Source organism: Aythya ferina (assembly GCF_964211825.1).
Source record: "Aythya ferina genome assembly, chromosome: 1".
Taxonomy (NCBI): Eukaryota; Metazoa; Chordata; class Aves; order Anseriformes; family Anatidae; genus Aythya; species Aythya ferina.
Window position 1 is genome coordinate 23,847,982 of NC_140296.1, and position 16,719 is coordinate 23,864,700.

The following is a 16,719-nucleotide window of genomic DNA, read 5'->3' on the forward strand; positions in this document are numbered from 1 at the left end:
AATGGGAGTCTATTCACACTTCTTATATCTATGGCCTGTCTGTCCTTTTGGCATCTTTCTGATTGTAAGGTTGATATTTTCAAAGCTTCTTAAGATTTGAACACTGTCTTTGCATTAAAGTTCCTAGTATTTTAATGCTGAAGCCTGTAGGCAGTTCTGAAAATCTCTCAGCTATAGATGTGGAGCACAGAGAGGTTCTTTTATACATCTTGGAGGTGATCAGGAAGAACCTCACTCAGTGTTAACACATCAAAATTTTTTACAATTTATGATTATATAATTTATAATATTATGTAATTTATAATAACTTTGAGTTGTTTATAGGAATAAAAGTACTGCAACTCACATTGGTAGATGTGTAGAAAAGTCTCTCCCAGTTTACTTGTGAGGAGAGGTTCTGGCAAGTCCCGGAAAAATTGCTTTACCATGTCTGCCACATCATATGCTGACTGGTCTTCATAGCTGACATTTTCTGGGGAGCTCTCATTCATTTGACGCAGGGCCTGGATTCGGGACTTCACTCCAGATTTTCGAAACAGACCCACCTAGAAAGGTGCCATGTGGATTTGGGTAAAAATACAATGTTACTTACAATATATATGTGAAAAAAAAACAAAAACAAAAACACGTTTTACAGGAGGTTTTGATTATGACCAAAGCTATGTTTGCTTATTTTACTTCTAGGCAAGGGCAAGAGGAACTCATGCAAATGTCACAGCCGTGACTTGCCTACAGTCTTGTATACAACTGATGGTGGGGCAGTAAGAGTTAATCACGCTGCAACTCTTCATCAGATGGTAGACGGAGAGTTCAGAGTGCATGTGGTTACTATGCTGCTGCTTGAACAGTATAAGCAAGATGCTTAGTTGATATAAATCAGTGTGGCTTGCTTGGCTTCGGTGACTGTCTGCTGATTTACTCCAGCTGAGAATCTGGTTCCTCATGTTTATTTGGGTATATATTTTGAAGACTAACAAGAAAACATTATGCTCGACTAAGTAATAAATGCTGTGGCAAAAGATTAGTACGTCCTGGTAGAGCTTTCAAATCAAGACCAAATCTATTTTTTCCCCTTCCTGCTCCCTGCTTCCCTCAGATTCCACTGTAAACCCCAGTTTGAAAGCAGAGGCCGCAGAGGGATTATTTGTGCAGTGTCACTAAGATACTTTTTTATCTTGTTTGCTTTCAATTCTAGAGGAAGTGGTAATTCTTAAAATGAGGCCTGTGAGTGTCTTCACAGCAGTGCTGCCCTGCCACAGAAGTTCTCACAAATGGAATTCCCCTGGGGTGAATTCCTGAGCCTCAACCACATTATCTATTCCCAAGTGAGTTTCCAGGCTTTCATTTGGGAAATGTTAGCACTGTTTGCCCACAGTTTTGCAGGGGAAAAGGTGAACTGTTGAGAAAGATCTATAAAAAGGCACATTTCAGTGTCCACTGTCTTGCTCTTCATCCTTCTGCACACCAAGAAAAAAGTGTAAAGGCAGCGAAATGTGCCCTTCATCCTGAGCTGCCTCTCTAGAACATTTCAATTGTAAGATATTTAGGACTTTTGTTAACTCGTCCATTAGTAACAGAGATAACATGAATCGCATACTATGCAGCTCTGGGAGGGGATGTATTTGTCTATACAGAGATGAGCTCCTATGCCAGACTGCAAGCAGTGGCAGTGAGCTGCTTCTCTTCTATGACTTGTTATTATTCATATTTAGGAATTACAGAAGTGGAACTTGCCCTTTGTACATGCTGGCATATTGTATTTCTCTTCACAGGTGAAGCTCTCCTTAGTTTTGACAAAAGAATACAAGAAATACAAGAAAGAGCATCTGTCTCTTTTAATTCGTCCCTTTCCCTTCTTCCTTTCAAATCCCTTTTCCTCTTAGAAATGTGTGCTGAAGACACAGAAGGACACATGCTAATTCTATTCAAATAATACAGTTTTGGTATGTGGTAGATAAATGGTGAGAGCAAAAGCTCAGTTCACTGATTTTGATGGAAAGAGTCCTTGCTGGTATAAAGAATCTTTTAAAAACTTCCAGCTAAGTCTGATGTGAGAGGTCAGACATCAGATCTCACCAGCACAATCTCCTGCTCTCCTACTGCACATCGTTTTGCTACTCTCAGTCTCTGTTTTATTTAATGATATTTATCTGAACTCTTTTTTTTTGTTTGTTTGTTTGTTTTTTTGGGGGGGTGGGTACACAATTAATTGAAAGAGGACAGTTTTTTGCTTGATAGAAAGAGATGTTTTAGCTCTGTTCTCCGATACTACAGATTCATTCTCTAAATAAAATGGGACTATAAATTCAGTGATTTTTCAGAGATTAGTTTGGCCCATCTCTTTATTATCCTCATGCTGTGTATCATCTACCCTGCAAGCAGCCCTATGATGCATAGCAGAAATAAAGATGCAGTTGACAAAGGCAAAGCAGTTTCTATTTCAGAAGCTGAAACTGAATAACGTATTCCACAAATAAAGGTGATGCTCCTCACATGTCAGACATTTCAGTGTCAGGACCCAGGCTTTATAATGATGTAAAGCAACCTCAACTTTACTAAGTGCAGAAGCTCTGATGCCTCTTCTGGACTCAAGACTGCCTTCTGCTATGCACAGAATGGACATTAATGCTGGGAAGACTGGATGCTGCTTAGACCTCTGGCCAGGCATTAGGAGACTGAATTAAATAGGAACAAAGGAAGTGACTGTAAAGCAGAGAAGCTGAATTGCCTGGAGCTTTTTGGCCTAGAAAGGTTTTTGGTGGAAAGATATTTTAAATTATCCTGATCTGTACTTTTCCTTCTTCACTTTCTATTCAGTATTTTCCCAATTCCACCCTGAGCTGAAACTCAGGCTGAGCTGAAATGACCCTTCACGTAGCTCTGATGCTTCTCAGCAACTAAGCCCTCTTTCTTGGCACAGATACTTGTTTGAGACTGCCCACGGACACTCCTCTTGACTGTCTCAAATCTCTTATGAGCTTTTTTCCTTCTCTTTGGTTTTACTCTCCCTTCCCCATTTACTCCTCCTCTCCTTACTCTTTCTTCCTATTGCTCTGCTACTTTTTTGACTAGTCCATCTTTATCTCCCCATTTCCTTTCCTCATACTCAGGCATTTTTCTCCTCCTCCATCTCCATCACATCACTGATTCCAGGCTTGCAGCATAACTTTTCTTCTTACTTTGAGCTTACTTTGAGCTTACTTTCTTACTTCTTTGAGCTGGGTTTCCCAGCTCAAACCCATATTACCCCATTGATTACCAGGAATGTTAGCTACAAAATATATATTTTTTTCTAATTGTCTCTAATATGTCTCTACTTCCAACCCCTGTAAGTACACTTTCAACAAGTTATTCCTCCTACCCCTTGATTCCCACGCTACAGTTAGTACAACTCATCTCACCTCACTTTCAACACCCAAGGAATTAGCTGTCAAGGTCTGACCGCTACAAGGTCTCTGTACAGTCAACAGAGAGAAATGGTAAGAAGGGCCTATGTCTTTCCCCTGGCTGTAAAAGGGAACAGCTGTGATTCACAGCTGCTAGACATTTAATTTTCAGACTTCCATTTTGGGGAACACGACTGTCACCCAACATCACATGGCACATACAGAACAATTGAGTGATCAGAAGCAGCCAGCATGTGTTTATAAAAGGCAGGTCCTGCCTGACTAACCTGATCTTCTGTGACAAGATGATCTGCCTAGTAGATGGAGGAAGGCCATGGATGTTGTTTACATCAACTTTAGAAAAGTGTTTTATGACATTTCCCACACTATTCTCCTGGAGAAATTGGCTGCTCATGGCTTGGACAGAAGTACAGTTTGCTGGGGAAGGCCTGGCTCAGAGTCATGGTGAATGGAGTTTGATCCAGCTGGTGGCCAGTCACTAGTGGTATTCCTCAGGGTTTGGTATTGAGACCAGTTTTGCTTAACAGTTTTATCAACAATCTGGAACACAGAATTGAGTGCATCCTTAGTAGGTGCAGACAATACCAAGTGAGGTGGGACTGTTGATCTGCTTGAGGGTAGGGAGGCTCTGCAGAGAGATCTGGATAGGCTGGACTGATGGGCCAAGTCCAATTGCAAGATGTTCAACAAGGCCAACTGCCAGGATCTGTGCTTGGGTCAAAACAACCCTGTGCAGAAGTGTAGGCCTGGGGAAGATTTGCTGGGAAGTTGTCTGGTAGAAAAGGACTTGGGAGTGCTGGTTGGTAGCTGTCTGAACATGAGCCATCAGTGTGCCCAGCTGGCCAAGTGCCATACAGGACTGCATCAGAACTAGCATGGCCAGCAGGACTAGGGAAGTGATTGTCCACAGTATATGGCACTGATGAGAGTGCACCCTGAATACTGAGTTCAGTCTTGGATTCATCATTACAAGAACAATAGTGACTTGCTTGTGCAGGGAAAAGCAATGAAGCTGGTGAAGGGACTAGAAAAGACTTATGAGGAGCAGCAGAGGGAACGGGGGTTGTTTAGTCTGCAGAAGAGGAAACTGAGGGGAGACCTCATTGCTCTCTACAGTTACCTGCCAGGAGGTTGCAGTGAGGAAGGTGTTGATCTCTTCTCAAGTGCCAAGTGATAGGATGTGAGCAAATGGCCTCAAGTTGCACAAAGGGAGGTTTATAGGAAGAGGGAGGTATATAGGAAGAGTTTATTCATGGAGAGGGTAGTCAAGCATTGGAATGGTCCGCCCAGAGAAATGGTGAAGTCCTTGTTCTTGGAGTTATTTAAGAGATGTGTGGAGGTGGCAGTAAGGAACATGGTTTAGTGATGGGACTAAGTAGGTAGATTGATGGTTGGACTTGATTATGTTGAAGGTCTTTCAATAGCCTGAATAGCAACCAGAATATGGATCAGAAATTGAAAGATTCAGAACTGACCACTTAAACCCTTTCTGTGTGCTCAGAGCTGCGAAAGCAACAAAGCCTGCTGAATAAAATGCTGCTTCCCCTTTTCAAACTTACAACTATCTAAAAGCATTTATGGAAGCAGTTATATGCCATGATGTTAATAATAATAGAGAAATGAACCCAGTGAGCCAGGGGGTTCTTCCAGTCCTTTGTTCAGCATGCTTAGGGGAAGAAAGTAAAAAATATGACAGCCCTGCTCATAATCAAAGGGAATGAAAACACCTGAAATGCTTGGAGTATGCGGGTTCCCCAATTGGCTTGTTGCAGCTAGGAACGCTATAAAAGGAAATGTACTGTAATGGCTTTGGCATTGAACCCCTGCTGACCCAACTCTATCTGGATACATCTGACTTTGTCAACAGAATACTTGGAATATTTTGCTGAGTTTGCTCTCTGTTCTTGGACTTTTGTTTCTTTGCTAAGTAAATACAACTTTTTGTACCATATCTTGTGAAATGGTGACTGCATTTAACTCTTAGTGGCAATGGTTAACCATAAGCTTACGGGTAGAAGCTGGGAATCCTGAATTCTTCTCAGGACTGACTCAATAGACAGGAAGATCCCACACCATTCCTTGAAGTAGGCTGTTATGTATGAATCAGCAAGACTGTTATGTCTATAAGAATTCAACTAATTAGCTCAATACAAATCTTCAAATGACAATCAGTATTGGCATCAGGTATCAAATCACTGGAGGAAATCTGGGCCCAACATGAGATGAAAGACCCTTCAAACAATTCTGGTGCTAAGTACAAAAAGGTCCACCATTGTTTGTTTAGTGTGTCTTTACAGAAAAATCAACCATGTCCCTGGAGTAAAGTTCATACCTGATCTAAACAGTTGCTCCGTAAGTAACGTAGTGCTTGCTGTATGCTCTGGGGAAGCGGCTGTCCTGTTCTCTGGACATGAACTATCAGGGGCACACCAAAGACATTCTTGTCCTTGTAGTCAGGTACTTTCATTCGCTTCATGAACTTTGGCACAGACCTGAAAATTAATATGAACAGAGTACATGAAAATATCAGAGTATTTACAGAACCTTTTTGTGTAACACCGTGAGCAGAAACTGGTAACTGGGACCATCTCCTATTCAATAAAGATAGTCAAATAATGTTTAATGGGCAATACACGGACACTTTACAGTCTGTGTAACTGATGAATTTCTTGATAACTTTTACAGGTAGATGGCCTCTGTCTCTAAGATATACCATGACAATCTGCTCTAAGAAAAAACATTTACTGTGCCATTGTCATTCAGCTGAAGACAACACAGTTTAAACCATGGACTCATTATAAAAGGACTCCTTTATTAAGGATTCAAAGGAATTGCACAGCAAAGCATACTGGAGAGAATATCTGAAAGAAAAGGAAGTTCAGTCCTCTAACACGTAGAATGATTTTTTATACCATCAGTTATGTGATTTAGCATTTCTATTGCCTAACAATTTACAGTAATGAATGATGGTGAGAAATCCCTATGTGCCAGATGCATCCCTGGTGTCATGCAGTCGATTCTAGTCAAGTTACTTAAGTGAAGCTGTTAAGCTTGCTTTCTTCTCTAAATGATGGTGAAAATGGGAAGAAACTGGATTCCCTCTGTGGGAGTCATGACTACAGTGGAATTCAAAACAACAGAGGATGAATATGACCTGAATATGACAAAGATTTTCTCTTCTGTGTGGGAAGGAGATAAAACTTGGATTAAATGACCTACTGAAGGAGTACAGCATAAAGATTTACAGCTATTTAGAGTCCCACTGCTTATAAATCCTTAGAGACTGATTATACAAACTGAAGAAATATTTGTCAGGAGGGAAAACCTCTGTACAAACAGCAGGATCTAGATTTTGCTGTATTCTAATCTGCCTGTTTGGAGTTGCTTAAGGTGAGACTCATTTCAGCACAGACATGCTGACAGCTAGCCAGAGGGAACTGCACCGAAAGAGAACTGCAAACTAGAGGCTCATCTTACTGAATTTTAGCTCTCTGAAGGAGATTTAGAAAGACTTAGCAGTCCTGACTGCTTCTCTACCCACTGTGGAGCGTGGTCACCCACCTTTGAAGGGTGACCCAAATCCCAAGTCTTGCACAGAATAAATTGCCTTTGGAGTTGTCTGCCTTCTGTCACTGACCACAAAGACAGCAGACCTGACATGCTCAGATCAGACTTATAACTCTTTGGAATGCCTTATGTTAGTGAGGTGGATCTCACAAGAAGCCCCTCGTATCTATTTTTCCATTTCTGAAGGTAATCCTGTCTTATCTAGCCCACAACAGATTTAGAAGAATTTTGGTGAAGTGCTTTGAATGTGAAAGTCCCAATGTAAATGTCAAGTCATATTATTTTTGGACTCGGCATCTGTGTATTAGGGAAATTTTCTGTTATCCTTTTGTTATTTCTCAGATACTTACAATTTTTTTTATCTATGTCCATTTCCATTCCAGGCTACCTCAGTCTATGTGGCCCCTGAGGGTTAGTACGCTATTAAAGATGCAGATTTCTGTAGCTGGTTGCATATAAAGGGGCTGCATTGCCGGTACTCATGTCCACCTGCCCTTGACCCCACTGTCTGAGTGACCAGGTAGGTGTTACAGCTCTTACAGCTGCAAGCTGCTGTTAATGCAAGGCCAGACCTAGGGTAAAGGTTGCATCTTTCAATCTGCAGAGAAAATTCCTGTAACTGTTCTAACTTCTTTTAAATCACAAACAAAACAATATCAAATACAAGAAATATTATCAGCAGCTGTTTCTTTTTGAATCACAACATGAATTTTGGGGAAGACTTATTGTAAACACTTCCTCCTTTTAATCACTCTCTCCTACTCCCGTTTATTTTTCTGGAACTCGAGTGTTGTTAGAGAGACTGGGGTTGACTCTGTTCGAGCACAGGAATGAAGTCACATCTCCAGGATCTATTTCTGCCACTGACTCACAAGGCAGCAACAGATTAAAAGGTACAGTTTCAAATTCTAGTGAAAGTCAATCGCTGCTCTGAACTGCATTAATTAAATCTTCTATCAAAATAATAGAATTGGAAAAAAATATTTCCTCCTAATGATATCTCTTTTCCAATTAGTGATGATACTCACCAGGTCCAGCCATGTTTGTTTGACATGGAGTACTTTTCCATGATGGCTGTAAGACGAAGAAGAGAAAATTTCTGCAGTAGATTCAGCTGGGCTGCTGACTGATTACTGATGTGAAGTGATGCGATGGAGTGGCTCAGACGATGAGAGATTTGGAAGCTATGCCATCGTAATCGCCTTTAGCAAAAAAATAGACAATAGAAAGAGAGACAACTGCTTTAATTGGGCAGAAAAGGATGGTATACTGTGAGATAGAGCAATATGCAAAACATACATAATCATACACACATTATGGCTCATGATATGTTGACTAAAATAAAATATAGCTTGGAGGCTCAATTTGCTCAATCTCTTAATTTTGGAAATGATCAAGCTTTGATTTTTTTTTATGTTAGATTCCCAAGTGGGTGTTGGTTCAACACCTGTACTCAAGGAAGCAGCATGGCCTGTTATGCCCATTAGCCTACACACTTCCAACAGGATGTGTGAGATCCAGATTAAAATGACTCAGAAATGGGATTTGATGTGTGGTCCCTCACCTCCCAGGAGACCAGCCTGACCATCAAAGAATTTTTTGATAAAATTCTCAAAATAGCTCTATTATTAAATACTGAAAGATTTTTAGAGAAGGGGTTGAACCCTGTTTCTCCTAGGTGAGACCCATAACCACCAAGCTATTGAGACATTCACATCTTCTCTTTATCCCATTATACTTTCTCTATATACTGCATATATTGGAAAAAACTCATTTCAGTTTCTTGTTTTGCTAAACAAGAGTTGTGGCTCAAATCCTACAAACTTTGGCATTGCTTATTTACTTAGTATTTTGCCTGAGTTCACTTGTTTGTGATGGTGGTGAGCAAGCGTGATCAGCAGCAAATCATGGCATGGAAGAATTATCTGTAAGGATTCCAGACTGATCAGAAAGTAACAAGTATTTTCTCACTGCTTCCGCACACAAAAACCCACCCTGCAAACAGCTGTATGTATCCACAAAGACCTTTACTCACAGCCATGCTCCTCTGACTCAAGAGGAACTCATCCCTCTAACTCATAATGGGTCTTCCAGCTGTTAACCAAATCCTGCTTTATATTTTTTTAACAGGTTAATTGTATACTATCATATCAACTAAGGGACTGGGGCAGGGTAGAGAAATTCTCTCTGTGAACAGAAAGACACATTTTTAAAGTAGACTAGGGCATAAAAATTGTGCATGAGGCTACTGACACATACACACTGGGGTAAATAATTTCAAAGACCAATTGAAAATAGATTCCACAATATATACAGTGTCCTATTATATAATTGGATATTATTGATCAAATAAAAAAAAGTTTTGAGAAAAAAATGCCTTAGTTTGTTCTATTACACCAGTTCTCCACTGATTCCACAAAATTTCCAAAGCAGGATGTCTCTTCTAAGTCCCACACTTTCTCTGGGAAGTCCCCTTTCACACACAGGATGAGTACAACTGTAATGATGTCAGCCTTGTGACTCCCAGACTGAGTCTGCTTCTGCTTCACTTCAGTCTATTCTGTTTTTAATGGAAGAGGGAAGATGAATTTGCATACATATCTTGCTACCTACCTGCTTGGCCTTGTGAGAGATGCTCCCACCCCAGAGTCTCTCCTGTCCCTAACACCAGTGGCCTCTGATTCATTCAGGGATGTTCCATCTCTGTCCATGTCACTTGGTGTGGTCCGGCCATCAGAGACAGAGTTTCCTTCAAAATCAAGTGTGATCTGTGTGGGTGACTGGAAAGGCAATGATGGAGATTCCCTGACCCGATCATCATCAACCGACAGACCTGGCAACACATTCTTTGACCAACCATCTACTACCTCCTGGAGTCCATTGACATGTTGCAAAATGTCATCTAAATGAGGAAAAAGGACATCTTTCTCTAAGTCCAGAAGGTCCCCAGTACTAGCATACAAGTGGGAACCTGGCACATTGTCATAAATACTAATTCTGCTCTCTTTAGGGCAGCAGGCCATCAATCCGGATTCTTTTGGAGTGGAGCAGTTCTGTTTTCCCAAAGAGATGCTGCCCGTCCTCCAGTTTACACCATTACTGTTGTCTGTAGGTGAGAGGCTTTCAATGGAAAGTGCCTTTGGGAAGGTCCCTGGTTTGTGGTCCTTGGGAATATGCACAACCAAGTTCTCTTGGGAATGAAATTCATTTTTGCGGTTTTGGTCCACCACTTGTCGTAAGGCTGCTCCTGACAGAACGTCTATGTCCTCCAGGTACATGCCACCTCTCTTGTTTGCTTCATGACATTTGCGCTCCTTCAAACACGGTGTGCTCACCCCACTGCTGCTGTTTTCGGACTGACTGCTTTCACTGCTGGATTTGGCAGAAAACGAAAGTCCTCTTTTGCCTGAATCTTGTCCCATGTTTTGGAGATCTCCATTGACGATCTGTACACAGTGCATGTCTTTCAAGGACTTTGGCTCATGCTGAAGAATTGGTCCACTTATTTCTAAAGGACCCGTTCTTCCAGAGCCTTTTAGCTTTCCATGCACACCTTTTGCTTTTAGTGTCTCCATGCGTTTTAGAAAGGTTTTTGCTCTGGTTCGTGTCGGTTTCTCATTCTTCAGGTTGTCCTTGGGGAACAGGACAGTGCTTACCGCTGTGGAGTCCAACAGCTGTGTGCTTTCTACATCATGCGGGCCAGAGCAGTCGCAGGTCTCCCTGGCAGCACTGCTGATGCCGGATTGACTCCTGTTGTCACTTCCCCCACTGCTCTCACTGTGAATAGATGAGACCTCAGGTTCACTCAGATCTGTAAGGACACTCTCGCTGCTTGTTGTATTTTTCATTTTAATGTCCCCTGAAGATCCATGTCTGTCTGATCGGTGAAGCAAAACATCAATGTCGTCCACTCGAGACCATCGTCTGCTAGTTCTTTGGAAAGTCCATTTATTACTGATAGCACAGAGGTCTTCTTCATCTGAATCTTCACTCTGGAAAATAGCAAGTGGCATACATTAAAAGCAGGTGCCTTGACTTGTTATTTGAATTAAAGCAACTGCTGCTCCATGTGAGCAAGAAATGGCAAAGTCTCCTTGAACTTAGTCTTATGAAAGATCAGCTATCAGTCCTTTCATAACAGCCTCTTTTATTTAATTGTAAAGACTGCAGTGAGCATCTTAACAAGTAAGGAATAAAAGCCTGCTCATTGTTAGGGAGATCAGGAGTCCTATCAGTGCCTCTTGGCTTCTGTGGGGTGGTTTGTCTATGCCCTAAGCTGCATAGGACTGATGCTCATAGTAACTGCATAGAAAACAAAAACAAAAACAAAAACAAAAACAAACAAACAAACAAACAAACAAAACAAAACAAAACAAAACAAAACAAAACAAAAAAAAACAGGTTTTGAAAGGTCAATGTATAGAAAAAACCCGACGTACAGGGACAGTGTTAAGATATATACAGTACAGACTGGGCAGTAGCTGGGTACTATAGCTACATGGGCCATTCAAGAACCCAAGTCAGCAAATATCCAATGCTGAACTTAGTTCTGCAGTGAGAACTAAGTACACATTTGGAATAATCTTCACAGATAGGTGAATCCAACAAGATTTGTGTTTCAAAAACGTAACTTCAGATAAATAGCCACTTAAAAATAAAATAACAGTAAGGAATAATATTTGGAGGTATTATTGCTCAGGGTGAGACTGAGGGCAGGTGTGGGGATGCAGAGCACCAAGGCTCAGTCCTGAATGGAGCAGTGCCCACCACCGAGACGAATCTTCTTAGAGTGCCAGCCTTTGCCACCAGAGGCATCCCAAACATAATGACCCACTCCCTACCCGATGCTTTTTACCTTTCCCCATCTTTCCCAAGGCAGCAGCAGCCCCACAGCATTCCCTGGTCTCATCTGGACCCCAGCCCTCAGCCTTGGGCATGGAGAATTGTGCTTATGCTTTGCCAGCTCCAGGAGCTAATCTTCAATGCAGACAACATGCATCTTGAAAAAAAATTGGATGAAATAGCTCTCCCCATGACATTTTTCTCGTCTGTTTGCCCAGACAAAAAAGAGACATCTTCAGCATAAAGCACACAGTGTCAAACTCGCTGTTTTCTGAGGATGTGAAGCCTGCAGCTGCTAATGAGTATCCTTTCCTTGACTTTCAACCGGGTTTTTACTGCATTATTTTTGTACATTTGTTTTAGAGCAGAACAAACTAACTTCACCTACATGACATCCAAACAGCTCTTCACATTCTTGGAAGCAGTATGAAGGCAGTAAAATATGACAGGCTGTCAGACTAAAATGAGGTGCTAAACCAGAAAGACTATTTTGGGACTGGAAAAATTCTCATTTTAAAAGTCTATTATTAGAAGTATTTTTCTATGAAGTTTTGATGGTAAAGTTATCTCCCATCTCTGACTAGATCTCTACTGGCCTGTCTAATTGAAAAATGTAAAACAAATTTTACCAGAACCCCTAAATCTTAAATAATGTAAAACCTCAGGAGATAGAGATGGGGATCAGCAGTGTGCCAGGCCTCCCTCTTGCCATAAGCTTTTCCCAGTTTATCACTTCAAGTCAGCCAGATGTTTTAGATCATGTCCAAGCTATAAAATAAAATATAGCTATGAAATTTTGGGGTTAGTCATTCCTGTTTTATCTGTTAATGTCGAGGTGTGCAGTGCTCCTGCAGCTGGTGTTAGTTCATGGGAAAGAATGGATATCTTAGTTCTGCTGCTAGCTGGAGAGAAAAATTAAGCAGCTAGTGAAGCATTAAGAAAGGGGCTGGAAAAGGCTAACACTACTTTGACCATTTTGTCTGCAGGGAAGAAATGGAGTATCTGCCAGCTCTACCCTCATTTCAGCTTGGCAGTTTGCTGTATGTGTATAAGGAGTGGTCGACGGCACTGAAGAGATTCAGGCTCTTTAAAATCCATATTGTGGTCTTTGTAGTGCCACAAAGTAGATATTTTAAAAACTGCAAGGGATGTACTTTAAAATATTTAGTGGTGGTAATTATATCTACAAAGCACATCACTGCTGAAGTGTTCATGGCACCAACCAATAGGATAAAAAAAATATTTTTATTTATTGTACATCCCAATAAACAAAGGGGACCTTACAGAAGATTTCTTGCTAATACAAATCCCTGTTGCTGCACTAACATTACTGTATGAACTGTCAGGATTTAGCCTGTATTTTCTACAGGCTGGAATAGATTAAACTAGCCAAAGCGACAGAGCCACTGTGAAAAACAACAAGAGGAGAGCACAGAGTATGAGTAGACAGAAATAAATATAAATTCAGTGGTGAATATACTATAAATAATTTTTAGAGAAAAATAAATTTTCTTTCTTTCTTTCGTTTTTTTTTTTTTTTTTTTTTTTTTTTTAATAGAAGGTAGAGTTGAACAGAAATTGCAATTGGTAGTAAACAAGTTTTGCAACTAACCACAGCAAAGAGAGGATTATGTTCTGCCCAAGAATCAGTCAGAAAATGTAGAAAAAGAAAAAAAAAAAAGTTTATTTTTTTAATTGGTAATGAAACATGCTTGTCTTTCATCAGAAGAAAAATCAGACGAGTTATCTGGATACTTAAATGCTGCTATGGTGACTCACTCCAAATTCAGCTACTCTGTGTGTCCTGTGACATAATGTGCTATTCTTCTGATGGAATCAGTAGAAATTCTGGAAGCCACAAACATCCTGAATGACCCACTGTTCTTGTTAGATATCAGAGTGCCCTGATAAATGAGATAGTCCCCCAAAAATGCAGAGAGCACTGTACCAACCGACGTGTCACCAGCTATGGGGACAGAGGACCGAGACTAAGTCTCAAAGCCACAATTCATTTCATGCAGAGGGAGCAGGCATCTTGGAGCAGCGAGTGTGTACTTCTACTGACCTAGGCTGAAATCAAGTGCACAGCTTTGGAGCACGTTCAAAAGTCCATTTAATACCAGTATTCTTGGGAAGATGAGAAGGGGCAAGTTTCTTGAGAAGTGTCTGATAACATTTGCCAAAGAGAAAGAGGTTTTGACTCACAGATTTGTCACAGCTGATTTAAAATAGTACAGCTTTTTGAGCGAGGGTACACTTTCCTAAGATACAGAGGGATGCTAACAAAAGGCAAAAAGTAGGTTTATTTGCGGTGGAATTTTGCCACGTTTCTCCAGCTGGGTGCAGGAATTCTCATAAATCGACAGCTGCAGAAGGCAGTTAATCCAAAAGCTAATCTCTGTCTGTCCAAATCGCTTACGGACATATTTGCAACACATACACAAGGATTTCTGTGTGTGTCTCGATGAAGCCAACGGGAAGAGAGCAGCCCACAGTGTGAATGCACCTCCTAGCACGAGGTGGGTGGGTGGTGGGGAACGCTCACCCCTCGTTGGCTTTCACAGGAACCTTCTCTGGCAGCTCGCTTGGCCGTGTTTGGATGAATTGCTCAAGCAGCTGCGCTCGTCCTGTGCGAACCTGTTATGCTGGACCTCCAAAGCAAGCTGATTTTGCATTTCATTGTTCAGATCACCATAGAGACTATTAGGAAAGGCAGTATCTACCATTAAAAAAAAAAAAAAAAGAAGTTTACTTGATTCAGTGGTCAATTTTAGACCCAGTTTCCAGGTTTTGCACTTGCATTTACATTTTTCTTTTGTCAGCAGTCCCTCTTCTCTCATCTTCTCTCCCCCACGTTCTAATATATTTTCTTTTGCTCTGTATCTGCCATCCCAAATCTCTTCTGTCCCCTTTCTCCACATTCATCCATGCTCTGCTTCATTCTGGCCTCATGCACATGACTGAACTAGCTCCTGCCCCCTGAATGGATACCAAGCAGGGCAGCTGCACTCCCACAGCAAAAAAAATGGTCATCCACAAGGAGAGCAGACGAGAGCTTCAAACCCTTCAGAAGATGGAGGAGTGGTAGCTAAATTTAATAAAAAATATGATACCAAGAAAATATTCCTTTTTTAACCAACACAATCAGACACCTAACAAAGCAAGCAAGCATACAAACCTCACACCAAACCTAAAACACGTCAAAGAGCAGGAGAGGAACTAACATCTACACAGAGTTTCCAAAGGATAATCAGCATTCACCTATGTGTTGCTTTTTGCAGTTCTGTCCCTTGTGCAGCTCAAATATCTCTGCTTGTACATGTGTGCACACACAACCCAGAAATCTCTCCAAGCAGGTCAATGACACCATCGATTGAGTTGGCTTTTGCTGACTGACCTCAGCCTCTTGCTGTAGTGCCTACCTGCCCAAATCATAAAGGGTTCTGTAGTCAGGGGATTTTACTGTTCTTTCTGTCAGGTGTGAGGCGGGTATTTGATGTGGAAAGTGTTGGCACTTAGCAAAGACAAGAAAAATCCATTAGGGCTGAGGCAGTGAAGAAGAGATGGGATCCCCCTGGCTTCAGTGAACGGACAAAATGCACGCTAAGTAGGCTGCGTACACAGGAAAACAAATGGGCATGGGCAGAAGGCAGACTATCTGGACACTAAACCCATTCTTTGTCCAAGTTCTCTCAAACAGTGTACACAGTATAAATAGACTGATTCTACAAAAACGCAAAAAAATGGCAGTTTTTTTCTTGGAGGAAGTTTTTATAAAAGCACTAGACAAACAGTCTAAGAAAGACAAATATACACCAAGATTTCTCAGCATCAACCACTACCCCGTTGTGCGCCTGGGGGAATTTGTGACTAGAAAACCAAACGTTCAACAGTTAACACTGGGCATGTTACAAAACTCTCAAAATCAATAGGCAGCTTCTGCATTCCTTGCTGAAACCCTTTAAGCTCAAATAATTCCCATGTTACACAGGAGTTATAAGGATGATGGGATTTATTTTTGTATTCTTAAGTGGGAATAAGTCGGAACAAAAAATAAAGAAAACCTATTGTTTCCATTCGAGGAGCTTCCATTTTTCCTTGTCCGGATTTTTTTGTGTGTACTCACATGGCATTGGCAAACAAGCCCGCCTAATGAAAACACACTGTCTTTTTGCTCACTAACTTGAATCACAGATACATAAAGCTTTAAGTATTGCACGTGCCCTTTTAACACACGTAGTATTGTTCCTGCTGTATTCGTCACAGTTTTTCCTTTTTTCTTTATATTTTCAAGATTCAGCAAACCGTTGTCCTTCCACATAATGCTAACGCGCACGTTTGGAATCAAATACACTTAACTTACTTTTAAGAGCATTACTGACTTAAAAAACTAAATTGGGGAGCTCTTATCACAAAATCCCAGGCAAAGCCCGCACATTTCACGAAGTTTCCTTACCTTTTTTCTTTGGAAGTTCACATCGAGTTTCATTGAGGCGCACTTGTTCAGTGTGTTCAGTCGTCTACAGGGTAAAGCAAATTCAAAAGATTAGCTGCCTCTGATTAAAGGGCACGACTTTTCATAAGTTCAAAAGCTTTTCTCTTATCTGCCTGTAGGGTGCTAACTGCACACAACAGTCTTCAGAAAACGATACTGTTCATATTATTCCAGGCTATGAAACTACTGTGTTAAAAAGGCATCTTAGCTTCCCATTCCTTGACAGCTAGTTTTTCTATACTGCTTTTTTAATTCACAGACACTTAAACACTTAGCAAAGGAAACTGGCATAAACAAAACACCTGTGGTATACGGGGAAATGACAAGAGAATAAGGACATAGGTTGTCTTCTGCAGGAACGTAGCATAGTTGGTCTAAAAAGATTAAATGCAAATGTTAGGAGATTTC

General features: G+C 41.0%; 1 protein-coding gene across 13 annotated transcripts in view; it reads right to left on the reverse strand.

The window, feature by feature from the left end:
* Positions 1 to 16,719, reverse strand: part of STARD13 (StAR related lipid transfer domain containing 13) — a 294,723-nt gene that overhangs the window by 15,353 nt on the left and 262,651 nt on the right. For all 13 annotated transcript variants that reach the window (XM_084506706.1, XM_084506700.1, XM_084506705.1 and 10 more), the window contains 5 exons: positions 16,273 to 16,336; positions 9,588 to 10,966; positions 8,003 to 8,176; positions 5,740 to 5,899; positions 347 to 545 (listed from right to left, as the gene is read on the reverse strand). In XM_084506706.1, the coding sequence (XP_084362832.1) occupies positions 347 to 545; positions 5,740 to 5,899; positions 8,003 to 8,176; positions 9,588 to 10,966; positions 16,273 to 16,336 (1,976 nt within the window). The remainder of the gene's footprint in view (positions 1 to 346; positions 546 to 5,739; positions 5,900 to 8,002; positions 8,177 to 9,587; positions 10,967 to 16,272; positions 16,337 to 16,719) is intronic.